Genomic DNA, 14,262 nt, shown 5'->3' with positions numbered 1-14,262 from the left:
CTTTGTAAAATGCAATAATCAAAGTGTTGTTACAACAACTAAAACACGAATTTTTAGACTATGATCGCTTCCCAAATCTCATCATGCCCTTCATGGACGACACCCGGAGCAACACCCGCTCTCCGACCATGATTGCCACATCACGAACCTTACGGTTGGCATAACTCTTTTGCATCGACTGAGTTGTACGGAGCCTATCCTGAATGATCTTAACCTTGTCCAAGGCATCCTGAACTAAATCTGTACCCAACAACCGAGCCTCTCCCGGCTCAAACCACTCAACTAGTGACCGACATCCACATACCATATAATGCCTCATAGGGAGCCATCTGAATGCTCGACTGGTAGCTGTTGTTGTAAGCAAACTCTACTAATGGCAAGAACTAATCCCAAGAACCTCCAAAGTCAATAACACATGCTCGGAGCATATCCTCCAAAATCTGAATAGTACGCTCGGATTGTCCGTCCGTTTGAGGATGAAATGTTGTGCTCAACTCGACCCGTGTACCCAACTCACGTTGTACTTCCCTCCAGAAATGTGAGGTAAACTGCGTACCCTGATCAGAAATGATAGACACGGGCACACCATAAAGACGAACAATCTCTCGAATATAGATCTTAGCCAACCGCTCCGAGGAATAGGAAACTGCCACAGGAATGAAATGCGCTGACTTGGTCAGCTTATCCACAATAACCCATATTGCATCGAACTTCCTCTAAGTCCGTGGGAGTCCAATAATGAAGTCCATAGTTATACACTCCCACTTCTACTCAGGAATATCAATCTTCTGAAACGAACCACCAGGTCTCTAATGCTCGTACTTTACCTGATGACAATTCAAACACCGAGCTACATAGGCAACAATGTTTTTCTTCATTCTCCTCCACTAATAATATTGCTGCAAGTCCTAATACATCTTAGCGGCGCCCGGGTGAATAGAATATCAGGAACTATGGGCCTCCTCTAGAATCAACTCACGAAGTCTATCCATATTAGGCACACAAATACGACCTTGTATCATCAAGACTCCATCATCTCCAACTGTAACCTGCTTGGCACCTCCGTGCCACACTGTTTCTCTAAGGACAAGCAAATGAGGATCGTCATACTGCCGATCTCGGATACGCTCAAATAAGGAAGAACGAGTGACTGTGCAAGCTAAAACACGGCTGGGCTCAGAAACATCCAACCTCACGAACTGATTGGCCAAATCCTGAACATCCAAAGCAAGCGGTCTCTCACCGACCGGAATATACGCAAGGCTACCCATACTGGCCAACTTCCTACTCAAAGCATCGGCCACTACATTGACTTTCCCCGGATGATATAAGATGGTGATATCATAGTCTTTCAACAGCTCCAACCACCTCCTCTGCCTCAAATTTAGCTCCTTCTGCTTGAACAAGTATTGCAAACTCTTGTGATCCGTGAACACCTTACATGACACGCCATATAAATAATGTCTCTAAATCTTCAGCGCATGAACAATGACTGCTAGCTCCAAATCATGAACCAGATAATTCTTCTCGTGGATCTTCAATTGTCGTGAAGCATATGCAATAACCTTGCCATTCTGCATCAATACCGCACCAAGTCCAATACGTGATGCATCACAATACATTGTATATGGCCCTGAACCTGTGGGAAAAACCAACATTGGCGCCGTAGTCAAATGTGTCTTGAGTTTCTGAAATCTCGCCTCACACTCATCCGACCACCTGAACTGGGTACCCTTTTGGGTCAACCTGGTCATCGGGGCTACAATAGATGAAAACCCCTTCACAAACCGATGGTAATAATCGCCAAACCCAAGAAACTCCGGATCTCTGTAGTTGATGCAGGTCTAGGCCAGTCCTTGACTGCCGCAATCTTCTTAGGATCCATCTGAATACCCTCTGCTGATACAACATGACCCAAGAATACAACCAAACTCAACCAAAACTCATACTTCAAAAACTTAGCATACAACTGACTATCCCTCAAAGTCTGAAGAATGACTTGAAGATGCTGCTCGTGCTCCTCCCGGTTACAGGAATTAATCAAAATGTCATCAATGAAGACAATCACGAAGGAATCCAAATAAGGCTTGAATACTCGATTCATTAAATCCATGAAAGTTGTTGGGGCATTTGTCAACCCGAATGTCATCACTAAGAACTCATAATGCCCGTATCGAGTTCAAAAAGTTGTATTAGGGACATCGGATGCCCCAATCCTCAATTGATGGTAGCCAGATCTCAAATCAATCTTCGAAAATACCTTGGCACCCTAAAGCTGATCAAACAAATCAATAATCCTCGGCAATGGATACTTGTTCTTGATGGTGACTTTGTTCAACTGCCGATAATCTATACACATCCTCATCAACCCATCCTTATTCTTAACAAACAACACTGGCGCACCCCAAGGCGAGACACTCGGTCTAATAAAGCCTTTATCCAACAAGTCCTGCAACTGTTCTTTTAATTCTTTCAACTCTGGTGGGGCCATACGATATGGCGGAATAGAAATGGGCTGAGTTCTCGGAGCCAAATCAATGCAAAAGTCAATGTCCCTATCGGGTGGCATCCCTGGCAGGCCTGAAGGAAAAACCTCTGGAAACTCACGAACAACGGGCACAGAATCCATAGAAGGAACCTCAGCACTAAAATCACGAACATACGCCAAATAGGTCAAACATCCCTTATCAACCATACGCCGAGACTTCATATATGAGATAACACTGCTGGTAAAATGACCATGAGTCCCTCTCCACTCCAAACGAGGCAACCCCGGTAGCGCTAAGGTCACGGTCTTGGCATGACAATCCAATATAGCATGATAAGGGGATAACTAATCCATCCCTAGAATGACATCGAAATCTACCATATCGAAAAGTTGAAGATCTACATGGGTCTCAAGACCCCCAATAACGACCATGCAAGCACGATAAATACAATCTACCACAATATAATCACCCGCCGGTGTAGACACATATATAGCAGCACTCAAAGAATCACGAGGCACAACTAGATAAGGGGCAAAATAAGATGATACATAAGAATATGTGGACCCTGGATCAAATAGAACTGAGCCATCTCTATTGCACACTGAAAACGTACCTGTGATAACTGCATCGGAGGCCTCAGCCTCAGGTCTGTCTGGCATAGCATAAAATTGGGGCTGGGCCCCGCCACTATGAATTGCATCCCTATGACGGCCTCCTGCCAGCTGTCCTCCACCTCTAGCTGCCTGGCCTCCACCTCTAACACCTCTACCCCTACCTCTAGCTGGCTAAGCAGGCGGTGGAACCATAGCATGAGAACCCTGGTGCTGAGAACTGCTCGAGGCTCGAGGGCAAAACCTAGCAATGTGCCTCGTATCGCCGCAAGTATAGCAAGACTTCGGCTGCTGAGACTGCTAACCCTGAAACTGACCCTGACGACCTAGATAACCACCCTAAAAACTCAGGAGCGGAGGTGCACTGATAGGAGCAGGTGGTGCACTGTAGGGCAACTGATCAGAATACTGCATATGAGAACCACGACCACCTGGAGCACCGTGAGAAACCTGAAGTGCTAACTGAAATGGCCTAGGAAGATGGCCTCTACCAAAAGAATCCCTACCTCCAGACAAGGCACCACTGAATTTACCAGAATGACGAGGCCTCTTATCGGATCCCTGACCACTCTCTTGAGCCAAAACCATCTCAACTTGCCTGGCCACATTGGCTGCATCCTGGAAAGATATCTCGCTACCTGTCTCCTTAGACATCTACAGTCTAATAGGCTGAGCGAGTCCCTCAATAAACTTCATCACCCTCTCTCTCTCTCTCTCAGTGGGGAGTATCAGAAGAGCATGACGATCCAAATCAATAAACCTCATCTCGTACTGGGTGACAATCATAGAACCCTGCTAGAGACGCTCGAACCGCCTGTGGTACTCCTTTATCTAAGTGACGGGAAGAAACTTCTCGAGAAATAGCTGTGAGAACTGGTCCCGAGTGAGAGTTGGTCTGGCCAAACAATAATCTCTCCACCATTTCTTGGCGGAACCTGACAGACGGAAAGCAGCAAAGTCGACCCTATTGGTCTCAACTATCCCCATGTTCTGAAGAACCTCATGACAGTTGTCTAAGTAATCCTAGGGATCCTCTGAAGATGTACCACCATAAGTAGTAGTGAACAGCTTGGTGAACCTGTCCAATCTCCACAAAGCATCGGCAAACATAGCTGCTCCATCACCGGTCTGAGCTACTACACTCGGCTGAAATGCTCTAACTGGCTGAGCTGTTGGAGTTTGAAACTGGGGAGCCATCTGCTCCAGAGTGCGGGTAGCGGTAGTCTGTGCTCCTCCCCCAGCCTAAGAGACAGTTGGTGCTACAAGAAGTAAGCATGCTTGGGTGACACTCTCCATAAGGCCCACTAGACAGACCAGAGCATCTTGGAGTACTAGGGTAGCAATGAACCCATCTAGGACCTGAGCTGGGCCCACCGGAACTGTCTGGGCCAGAACCTCATCATCAAACTCTACTTGAGGCTCCGCCGCTGGTGCTGCTGCTCTGGGCTGAGCTCTGCCCTTGCCTCGGCCCCTAGCACGGCCTCAGCCTCATCCTCTGCCCCTCGTGGGAGCTACTGCTGGGGGCTCAAGCTGCTGATCAGCGGATGAAGAAGCACGTGTTCTCGTCATCTGCGAAGAACAGAGTAGAAGTTCAATTAGCATTGAGAAACCAAATCGTACGATAGAGAAGAATAGAAGTGAAACTGTTCCTAACTCTGTAGCCTCTAGGGGATAAGCACAAACGTCTCTGTACTGATCCCTCAGACTCTACCAAGCTTATCCGTTAATGGTGAGACCTACGCAACCTAGAGCTCTGATACCAACTTGTCATGACCCGAATTTTTCACCCTCGGGAGTCGTGATGGTGCCTACTCGAGAAAGTTAGGCAAGCCAATTATTCCTATTAATTTACCCTTTTCATTTTTAACCTTTTAACAATTGCAATTAACATATTATACACAGCGGAAATAATAATGCAGAAGAACGAGATTGTGACACCAGTTCTGGGTAATTTATGTTTATGGATTCGTATTGGTATTAGCTTAATTGTCAAATCTCGTTCTTCCGCATTATTATTTCCGCTGTGTATAATATGTTAACTTGCAATTGTTAAAAGGTTAAAAATGAAAAGGGTAAATTAATCGGAATAGTTGGCTTGCTTAGGTTTCTTGAGTAGGCACCATCGCAACTCCCGAGGGTGGAAAATCTGGGTCGTGACATTAACACCCCTTAATAAAAATCCTAGCTCCGCCCTAATCGAGCTCAACTTGAGGTTAATTTTAAATCGTAGTTAAAAGCTGATGGGCAAAACTTGGACCTTCCCTTAATGCATAGGATTATAGCGATATGGTTCTTTCTTAAGGGGTAGCCCTACACATTCAACTAGAGGCTTACTGACTTATCCTGGTCCATGATTTGTTTGCATCGAGTCATTGACTTTAGTCCTGCAAAATTCACATGTCTATGGTTGAGATCTCACAGAACCTGTACTTGGCCATCAATCTTTCTCAGGTTTGGTTTCAATCGTCATGCACAAGCATTGTAAAGGTGAGGAAAGGAGAAGGTTGAAGGTCTCTCTACTCTCCCGATATACAAATCCCACGAGGAAACCCGAGATGCTAAAATAGTTTCAGTTTATAATTGATTATGTGCTGAAGTAGTTTCAGTTTATAATTTATTCTTTGCTTATTTTATTAAACTTCATAATATAGTAGTTTTAATGATACAATTGCTTTTAGGAAAGGTATCCCCCTATTTTGTATTTACCAAGTATCTGTACTGATTGAACGCATACATGATATATTATAATTCGCAGGATTGTCTGTTGCTTTCTACTATTGTTACTCAGATGTGTAATTCATTTTCTTTCTCCAGGTAACTGTTTATCATTCCATTTTCATAGAAACAAGGAAACTCTTTCTCCCATCTGTCACTCTAAAAATCTCTCCATTGCAAGTGCTCTATGAAACTCGTAAGGCACTTAAGAAGTTTGAAGGAAAGAAAAAAATTTGATAGTCTAACGTGGAGATCAACAATTTCAGGTAAAATACTGTCTCTATTTTGGCTTTTATCAAACTCAGCACATTAATACAACTTGAGGCTAGATCAAGGTGACAAAATGGTTAAAAATAATAATTATCCATTAAAAAGTGGGTTGCATAGTGAACCATTTAAAAACGGGTCGAATATGAATAAAGAACCATATTATCCACTTAGAAAATGGTTAACCAAATGGATAACTAATGTGTTCTAACTTTTACATTTGTAAAGCCTCAAATTGGAGATCCTCAAGTTTGGAAAATTATTAGTTCTCTCATAAGTGATTATATTTAAGAAGCCATGGATAATATGAATATTCATATTATCCGCCGGATAAACCCGTTTTTATCCGTCTCAAATACGGGTCGGGTCGGATAATTTATCCGTTTTGACCCACTCATATCCGTCCCGACCCGCCCATTTGCCACCCCTACTTGAGGCTAAGGCTGCCACTGAGATACCTTTTGGTTACAAGCCCATCGGCAATAGGCAATGTGAGCAAGCAGTGAATTCATTCAATCAAACCTTGCAAAAGAATTCACAGGAGCTTATGCACCATTGGCGAAAGGACTACCAATCTTTATTCTTTACATGTGACTTAACATCATTCTACCGATGCCATTATAGAACCTATACTTGCAGGATCAGACTTCATGCAGCTAGACTAACAAGATCAACCAGAGTGATATCAGTTTAACCATATTCACGGACTTTACATCTATACCTTCTCATATCAGAGGAAAGTGACAATCTACTGTTCATGTGTATACCGAGTATGTACATCTGGCTAGAAGCCAACAAAAGCCATTTTCATTGATCCTAGTACTTCAGGCGTTTCTTCTTTTCAGGAGTCGCATGTACTTGTGTTTTCTTCCCGTAAGTCTTCATCTGAAAATTCTCGAATGCTTCAGAAACAGCTTCTACCTGTAAGATGTTACCAACATTACAAAAGCATATACAGTACTCAGTATGATTTTTTTTTACTTTTAAATGTGATTCTTTTCCCACTTCTAAGGGAAATGGAGGTTTGAAGTGTGCTTGTCTGCTTGAGACAGAGAAGCAGGTAGTAGAAAGTAAAATAGGCACAAAGTAAAAGGAATGTGGGTTGTATCTCACTGACCAGTTCAGATTTCCTGGTATAAACTCTAACAATCATATCCTGGTAACATGCAGGCAACAAGTGACTGATGCGGTCATCCTTTATGGGGAATTTCTCAAAGCTATCGTAATCCTGTAAACAGTAACACAGTAGAGAAGCGGGAGGAAAAATGACATGTCCCCCAAAAAAAGAAAACTACCATATAAAAGTGACATCTTTTCCAGAAAACATCTCAAGGGGAATGAGATTTTGAATTGACCTTTTGAGAACCAGAGATAAGAACTTTCCAGAGTTAACCGACGGGGTTTATCCTGCTAAGGTACTAAGGAAGTTTAATTTCTGTGCTATACAGCCTCTTCCATTTAACTGATACACATCAGTGTTTTCAGTAGTTCAGTATAGCTCAACAAAATCGCTGGGCAATCTAGGCAAATTTAATTGATAGTTGCAAAGGATATTCTATAACTAGCATGAAGAATACCATTATATTACAAGGTTAATTTCTAACTGTCGGAGCACATTGACAAAGAGCATTCACTAAAACTTGTTCATATTAACTCAAATTTCCATCTCCGTAAGTTCAGGGAAAGAAGTTAAGTAAACCTGAAAGAATTTATTTGTTTATCTATTTTAATGTGCCAATTTCTTTAAAGCATACGAGGCAAAGGATATTATAATACCTGGAAGAAGCTGATCCTGGACGAGAATGGAGCACATGAACAGAGGAAAAGAAAAGCAGTTTAGTCATCACACAAACATGAGATCGTCAGCAGCAGTAACAGATCTAAAATTACCTTTCCAATGGATTATTCCTTCCACTAGCCAAATCAATTTTGACATTAGTAACAATGATATCTTCCTCATTCAAATGAGCATCAGAATTCTGGCCAAAAAAGCTACTCTATGAGGGAATGTTCATTACTATCAGGTAAGCAAAAGAGGCCATTAGAGTTATCTGAAGGACCTGGGAACAAGTTATATCTTGAGCTGTCACATTCTTGAAATGCTCCAGCTTCTCCTTGGGCACAGCAAACTCATTACAGAACTGTCAGAATATTGATACAGAAATATTTTAGATATTGTTTCCTTGCTTTAAATGGCTTGATAGTTGATATCATTCAACTTTTTAAGAACGAGAATAACAAGATCATTAGGTCATGTATAATAGGAAATAACTTGAAGCTGTAGATGTTTTCCAACTAGAATTATGACTCTGGACTCTCTGCCTTTGTAATAGATACCTGGTATATATCCCTCCTCCAAATTCGACGAATCAGATTTCTGGATTCCTCTAGCTCTTGATCAGTAGAAGTTTCAATTCTTTTGACTATTGTATCATCTAACTGCACATTATTAATTAACCAATGGTTTAAACTTCAGACAGGCATGGTATTTTGCGTTGTATCAGTGAAAAGATTATCCAACCATCCAGTATTGAGCTGGTTCGTCTATGTACGAAGCAATTTGAAGATGGTCATTGGCTTTTATCAAGGCATCTACAACCATGAGCTCTATTGCCTAAAAATTATAAGATGAAAAAAGAAAAGAAAGGAAGCACTCGTAATGAGATTTATGCAGTAGAAAGTGGAAACTTTTTGAAATAAAGAACCCAGTTAAGTAAAATTCTTTGCACCTTCACTTTTGGATGCATATAGACCGTACGATGCAAATCAGCACGTGTGGAAAATAGCTTGTGGATTGTAAGATCTAACAAAATTCATCAAAGGTAATGTAAAAACTGTTTATATATCTGGAGATGTTCCTCTTTCATGTAACATAATAGTTTCAAGAGTACTAACATTCCTTCGGGCGATAACATATTTCATTGTCTATAACACGCATTGTTTCCAGTAGCCTGCAAGTAACGAAAAGATAGTATTGTCTTTTCCATAGTTAGTAATGATTTGGGACAAATTCTTCAGTTTTACAGAAAAGGACCAAATAGAATATGAAGATCATGCCTCTGGAACTGAAAATTGCACCCAAGACCACAAGCTCTGGTGTCACGCTCTATGTAATCGAATCTGCAAAAAGATTGATTCATGTAATGCAGCTGCAAGTGCATAATTTAAGTTTCATCTGAAGAAAGTAAAAGGGGAGGGGGCCAGTTACTTGTCAACATCTATTCCATTTCGCCCATTAGCAACAATGTCATACAAGAACTGCTTCTCCTTCGAGCTCTATATAGTATGTCATGAAGCAAAAAGATTCAGTACTGTTTTCATATCATAGCAATTTTAGCATTGGAACATATTCACTCAATTCTTCCCATCAGAATACTTACCACTGAATTACCTTCCTCAGAAGCAACTATCATTTCCTGTGTAGAAAAGAAAAGAGTTTTAATATCATTCAAAGAAAAAAGATCTAATACGATTCAAAGGAAAGTCAAAGATGGAGCTGGAAAGGAGAACTACCCTTGAATCCAAAATAAAGTTCCACAACAAACTGAAAATAAAGATCTTGAAACAATAAACAACATGAAATATGTCAGTCTTACATAATATAATTTTGAAAGCACAAGGCACAGCTCAAGAAAAAATTCCAAACCCGTAGTAAATTATGCCATGAAGAAGGACAACCTTGGGGCAATTTATCCTAGTCTGAAATTTTTTAGTGCTGAGATTGCATCTTTATGGGGAGAGAATATCTGATCTAAGAGTGCATTAAATTTTAATGTAAAAACGCATCATGAGATAAAATATTCATTTGACCTTCACTTTCTTCAGACAGTCAGTATCAATATCAATGCCATGCTCATCAACAATGTAGTCTATCATCTTCAAAGACATATCTTCGTGGGACCTGAAATTTTTTAATTAATTCCAGTATGTAGTTAGAAGAGTTGACTAAGATAAAGACTACAAATCTAATTCAACCCTGGGAGCCTGCATCAGTTTATACTTAACAGAAAACTGTGCATGAGATAGAAAGAAGCTAAATTAGATACACAAAAAATTGACCATACATATAAAGTGACAGCTGATTTATGACTGGTTAAAAAGTAGCATTGCCATGCAGAAGAGAATCAAAAAAGAAATATAAAGAAATTTTAAACAAGATCTGTTAAGAGGCTCCAAAACATGGGAGGAGAAATCTTTGAATGACTAATTCAGATAATCTCTGGTTCACCTAAACTTTGGAAGAGAATCAAATGAAATTATGGAAATGTTGCCAGTGAGAACATTCATCGACTGATCTTTCCACAACGAAAAAAGAACTCACAAGACCGTATGAGTCACAGATAATCATGCTCAATCTATCTGCTGCTCATAGTACAAGTTGTCATATGTTTGAAAAGATACATTGACAGCTCCAAACATATACAGGGGGTAGTATAAAGTTATGGTAAACCAAGAAAAGTGAAAGAGTGGCGTTGTCAGTCTTCTTATCATAGCAACAAAGAGAAAAAGAATCGCACTTGTACATAAATAAGCATACCATACACACTGCTTTGAAATATGGATGACCGTTCATAAATGTCAAATCTTACATTAGTTATGGAATTCTTTTGAAGTCAGAAATACCGCAATAATCCCGGGGGGGGGGGGGGGTGTTTATAAAAAATAACCCATGAATACAGTGATTGTTGTGGCAATGTCAAACAGACTCCTTCAGTCATTGACTAATTTTTGGATGAGAGGACAGAGTATTTTCACTCAAGATGGAAGAGAGGGCACAGATTGGTAGAAGAATAAAACACCATAATCATGCATTGATGCACAACAAGTATAAGAGTTCTAGGAAATACTTATAGTCCCAACCGAACCAAATATCTCCTTAGGGGAGCACTATAGGAGTTCTCTTTTTTAACAAATTGAAGAGAATTATATATTGAAGTAGTCGTATCATGATAAATGTAGAATAAAGTTCATTGTATCAAATCTTTGAGTTCTGACTGATGAAAATGAGAGAATAAGTTTTAATTAACAATTACCACTTAAGGCCGTCACGAACCCGAAGAAGAAATTCACGCTCAAACATGTGACTGAATGGCCCGTGACCCACATCATGTAGTAATCCTAAATGAACTCAAGTAAGAACAATGGCCAGATGCTGTTGAGAAAAATGAAACCTAGTTGGTATATTTCGCTCACCAGCAAGTTTCACGGTCTGTACATCAAAAGATTCAATGCCAAGCTCCCGTCCCTACAGCCATGGCATGTCCATCAAAAAGATCTTATCAAATATAGGGATAATGTAAATTATGCCATTAGGATATAGTCCTACTTGACAGGTCCTAAGTCTGTTTACAGCATCACTGGCCAGCCAATAGACCCCTAGGGAATGCTCAAATCGAGAGTGCACAGCCCCAGGATAGACCATGTATGTAAGACCTAGGAGAGAAATTGCGACAGAGTCAAAATTACAAGTTTATGTCCCAAATGATGGTAAAGCCACGAAAATAAAAAGTTCACAAATGATAGAGAGCGCATAAACTTCCTGAAAATGTTCTAACCACATTACTTATATCGGATATGAACATCAACACAGAACAAAAAACAAATCTTCCTTTATAAGTTTAGTGGCTTTACAATTTGATCAAAGTGACATTTGTTAACCCAAAAGAACCAAATTGCTAACAGTAACTTTAATTGATAATATACCAGAACTTAGCTATCCGCCTTTCCTAAAAGAAGGTTAGTAAAAGACAACTTGCAGTTATGATGTGCAAAAATAGATGACGACAAGATGAAGTCGTCTAAAACACATGATAGTTGATGGTGCACGGCACCATCTATAGAAATCTTGTTTCTTACTTTATTTTAGCCTTTCTCTGAAAAAAAATATTCTTCGGAAGAATTTGTCCTTTCAAAATAAGTGCAAGTTGACACAAAAATAACAAAGTCAGAGAGTCAAGCTAATGGTAGTCCAGATGCCCACACCATCATGCGGCTAATTGTCCATGAAAGTCAAGTTTAGCTAATTTATCATACCAGATACTTAGAAACCTATTAAGAATCCCTAATATAGAAGGACATAAAGTGGATACACCAGCGGCAATTTGTTCAACAACCGTTTGAAACACAAAATGTAAGCACACAACCAATTCTATTGTACAAGCCTGAAAGATGTACATTTGCAAATCTTTAAAAACTTAATTTCACCGGTAATCATTATCCTAAACATTAGAGAGTTTTCTAATCAGCCTTACGAATGCACAAAAAAAACTTAAAACGAATAAAAGAAATAAAGAATATGCTTACCTAGCTGCTTCAAATCACGAAGCCTGTAACATACACAAGAAAGCACAATTGGAATTATTTCCAGCCAATCAAAAATATCTGGAGCAGGAGAAAACAAATTAAGCTTGCCTCTGAAATTGTTCGGTGTCAATGAACTTCAGAGATAGCTGCAATTAAAGAGCAGAAATGTTGTTAAATTTTACTAAGAATATAGTAAACCTGATATCTTAATCAATTAAGTTCATATATCAGGGAAACCATATATCATGCATGCATATATATACTCTATGTTACTTTAACAAACTCTATTTTCAGCTTTTTGTGAAGAAAAAACTATTGCTCAAAAAATAATTACCTATAAGTGTCTACGACTATGAAAAGAGATAGTCACACTAGTCGTAATCATATTTAGCGAGAAATAAATAAAATAAAAAACATATTTAGCCCCTATTCCATATGCCTTGCTACGCTAAGCATGGTAACATTAGCCGTTTATAGGCCCAAATAGAGACTTGACTATCAGCGGCTCCTCTGTTTTCTAACCAGAAAAGGAAAGTGTTTCCTTCTTTACAAACTACTACACATATTTCCGCGTACACGCATAGCATACAACCAACTATAAGCCACGGAACTTGAATAGAGAAACACTTCAAATCATCGATTCAATATCTTCAATTGAAGCCAAAAAAATATTTAATACTATAATTTAAATTTTTTTCTAAAAAGCAAAACACTTCAAATCATCGAATCAATTGAAAAGCATAAATTAAGTATACTTTTAGAAAAAAACAAAGATATACACCGTGTTCGGAAACAACAACAGCGTGCAAAGCATTACAACAGAGTTATAAACCATACGCTACGAAACTTCACGCTCGAACAGGAAATATAAAATTATCAAATCAAGCAAAAATAGAAGAAGTAAATATAAGTATTCTGAAAAGCAAACACGTACTCCGATTTTGATAAGCATTACAACATGCGAAGAAGAATAACGGAATCAGAAAGTATAGGCTTTGAAACTTAACCTTTCTAGATTCAAATTATAAAGTCAATTACCTAATTTCAAAAGCAAAAAGAGCAGAAATTAACGTGCTGAAAAGCAAACACGATCATAACATGCAAAGCAGAATAACGGAATTAGAAAGCATATGTTATGAAATTTCAACTTAAACAGGAAAAGGAAACTTAAATTGCCGAAACAAATTTGTTCATTTCGAAAGCAAAAAAGAGTAAAAATGAACTAAAATTTCTGATAAGCAAAAACGAACTCCGATTTTGATAAGAATTAGAGCATGCAAAGCAGAGTTAGAAACCGTACACGATCGAGATAGATGTTGCCGTGGACATTGTCATGAACGTGTTTGGAGAATCGCCGATCGTCGACGAAAGAAGTGGCGGAGGTGTAGGTCCGGAAGTCATCGTTGCTACAATCTCCCATTGGTAGCTGTTTCAGGTATATACTGTTGTCGAAACTTCTGGAGAATTCCGGAGATAGTACTTTGGTTCTTAGTGTAAAGGTTTCGATTGAGAGAATTTGGTTGTGTTAGCGTTTCTGCTTGCTTTTATAGGCGGGGAGAGTGGAGAGGGAAAGGCGTCAGGTACAGGAATATTTGCAGTGGTGGTGAAGTGATGCCGCCAAATAAAATAAATTTCTTAGTCTACGCGCGGCGGAAGAGCGTGCTAGAACCTCGACTTTATTTACTTTTTCTTTTGTATTTTCGTGTTAGACAATGCATTTCAAATGACAACAAAGGGATGGTTCTGCTATGAATTCTTTTCTCTCCGTTCAATACCTGCATGAATTTCCGACTAATTTGAATTTATATCACATAAGACTTGCTAAAGTAAAAGTGTTTTCCATCAATTTTCACATAATTAAGTCTCAAACCCGAGCT

General features: G+C 39.5%; 1 protein-coding gene across 3 annotated transcripts; it reads right to left on the bottom strand.

The window, feature by feature from the left end:
• Positions 1–6,572: 6,572 nt before the first annotated feature.
• Positions 6,573–14,051, bottom strand: LOC107762822 (uncharacterized). Of its 3 annotated transcripts, XM_075237074.1 has the most exons (20): positions 13,686–14,051; positions 12,494–12,531; positions 12,386–12,408; positions 11,409–11,515; positions 11,276–11,327; positions 11,116–11,200; positions 9,893–9,983; positions 9,596–9,640; positions 9,463–9,498; positions 9,291–9,358; positions 9,140–9,202; positions 8,978–9,033; positions 8,812–8,885; positions 8,604–8,696; positions 8,420–8,521; positions 8,143–8,223; positions 7,973–8,061; positions 7,859–7,874; positions 7,200–7,310; positions 6,573–7,003 (listed from the first exon to the last, which is right to left on the bottom strand). In XM_075237074.1, the coding sequence occupies exons 1-20, from the start codon at positions 13,803–13,805 to the stop codon at positions 6,899–6,901; spliced, it is 1,455 nt and encodes a 484-aa protein (XP_075093175.1). In that variant the 5' UTR covers positions 13,806–14,051; the 3' UTR covers positions 6,573–6,898. The 3 variants fall into 3 exon arrangements, with proteins under 3 accessions (XP_075093175.1, XP_075093177.1, XP_075093176.1); XM_075237076.1 differs by lacking the exon at positions 12,494–12,531 and having other exon boundaries at positions 12,386–12,463; positions 13,686–14,050; XM_075237075.1 differs by lacking the exon at positions 9,596–9,640 and having other exon boundaries at positions 13,686–14,049.
• Positions 14,052–14,262: the final 211 nt, after the last annotated feature.

The sequence above is a fragment of the Nicotiana tabacum genome, chromosome 18 (assembly GCF_000715075.1).
Source record: "Nicotiana tabacum cultivar K326 chromosome 18, ASM71507v2, whole genome shotgun sequence".
NCBI lineage: Eukaryota > Viridiplantae > Streptophyta > Magnoliopsida > Solanales > Solanaceae > Nicotiana > Nicotiana tabacum.
Note: the sequence above shows the minus strand (reverse complement) of the source record. Positions and strands in the feature narration are given on the sequence as shown.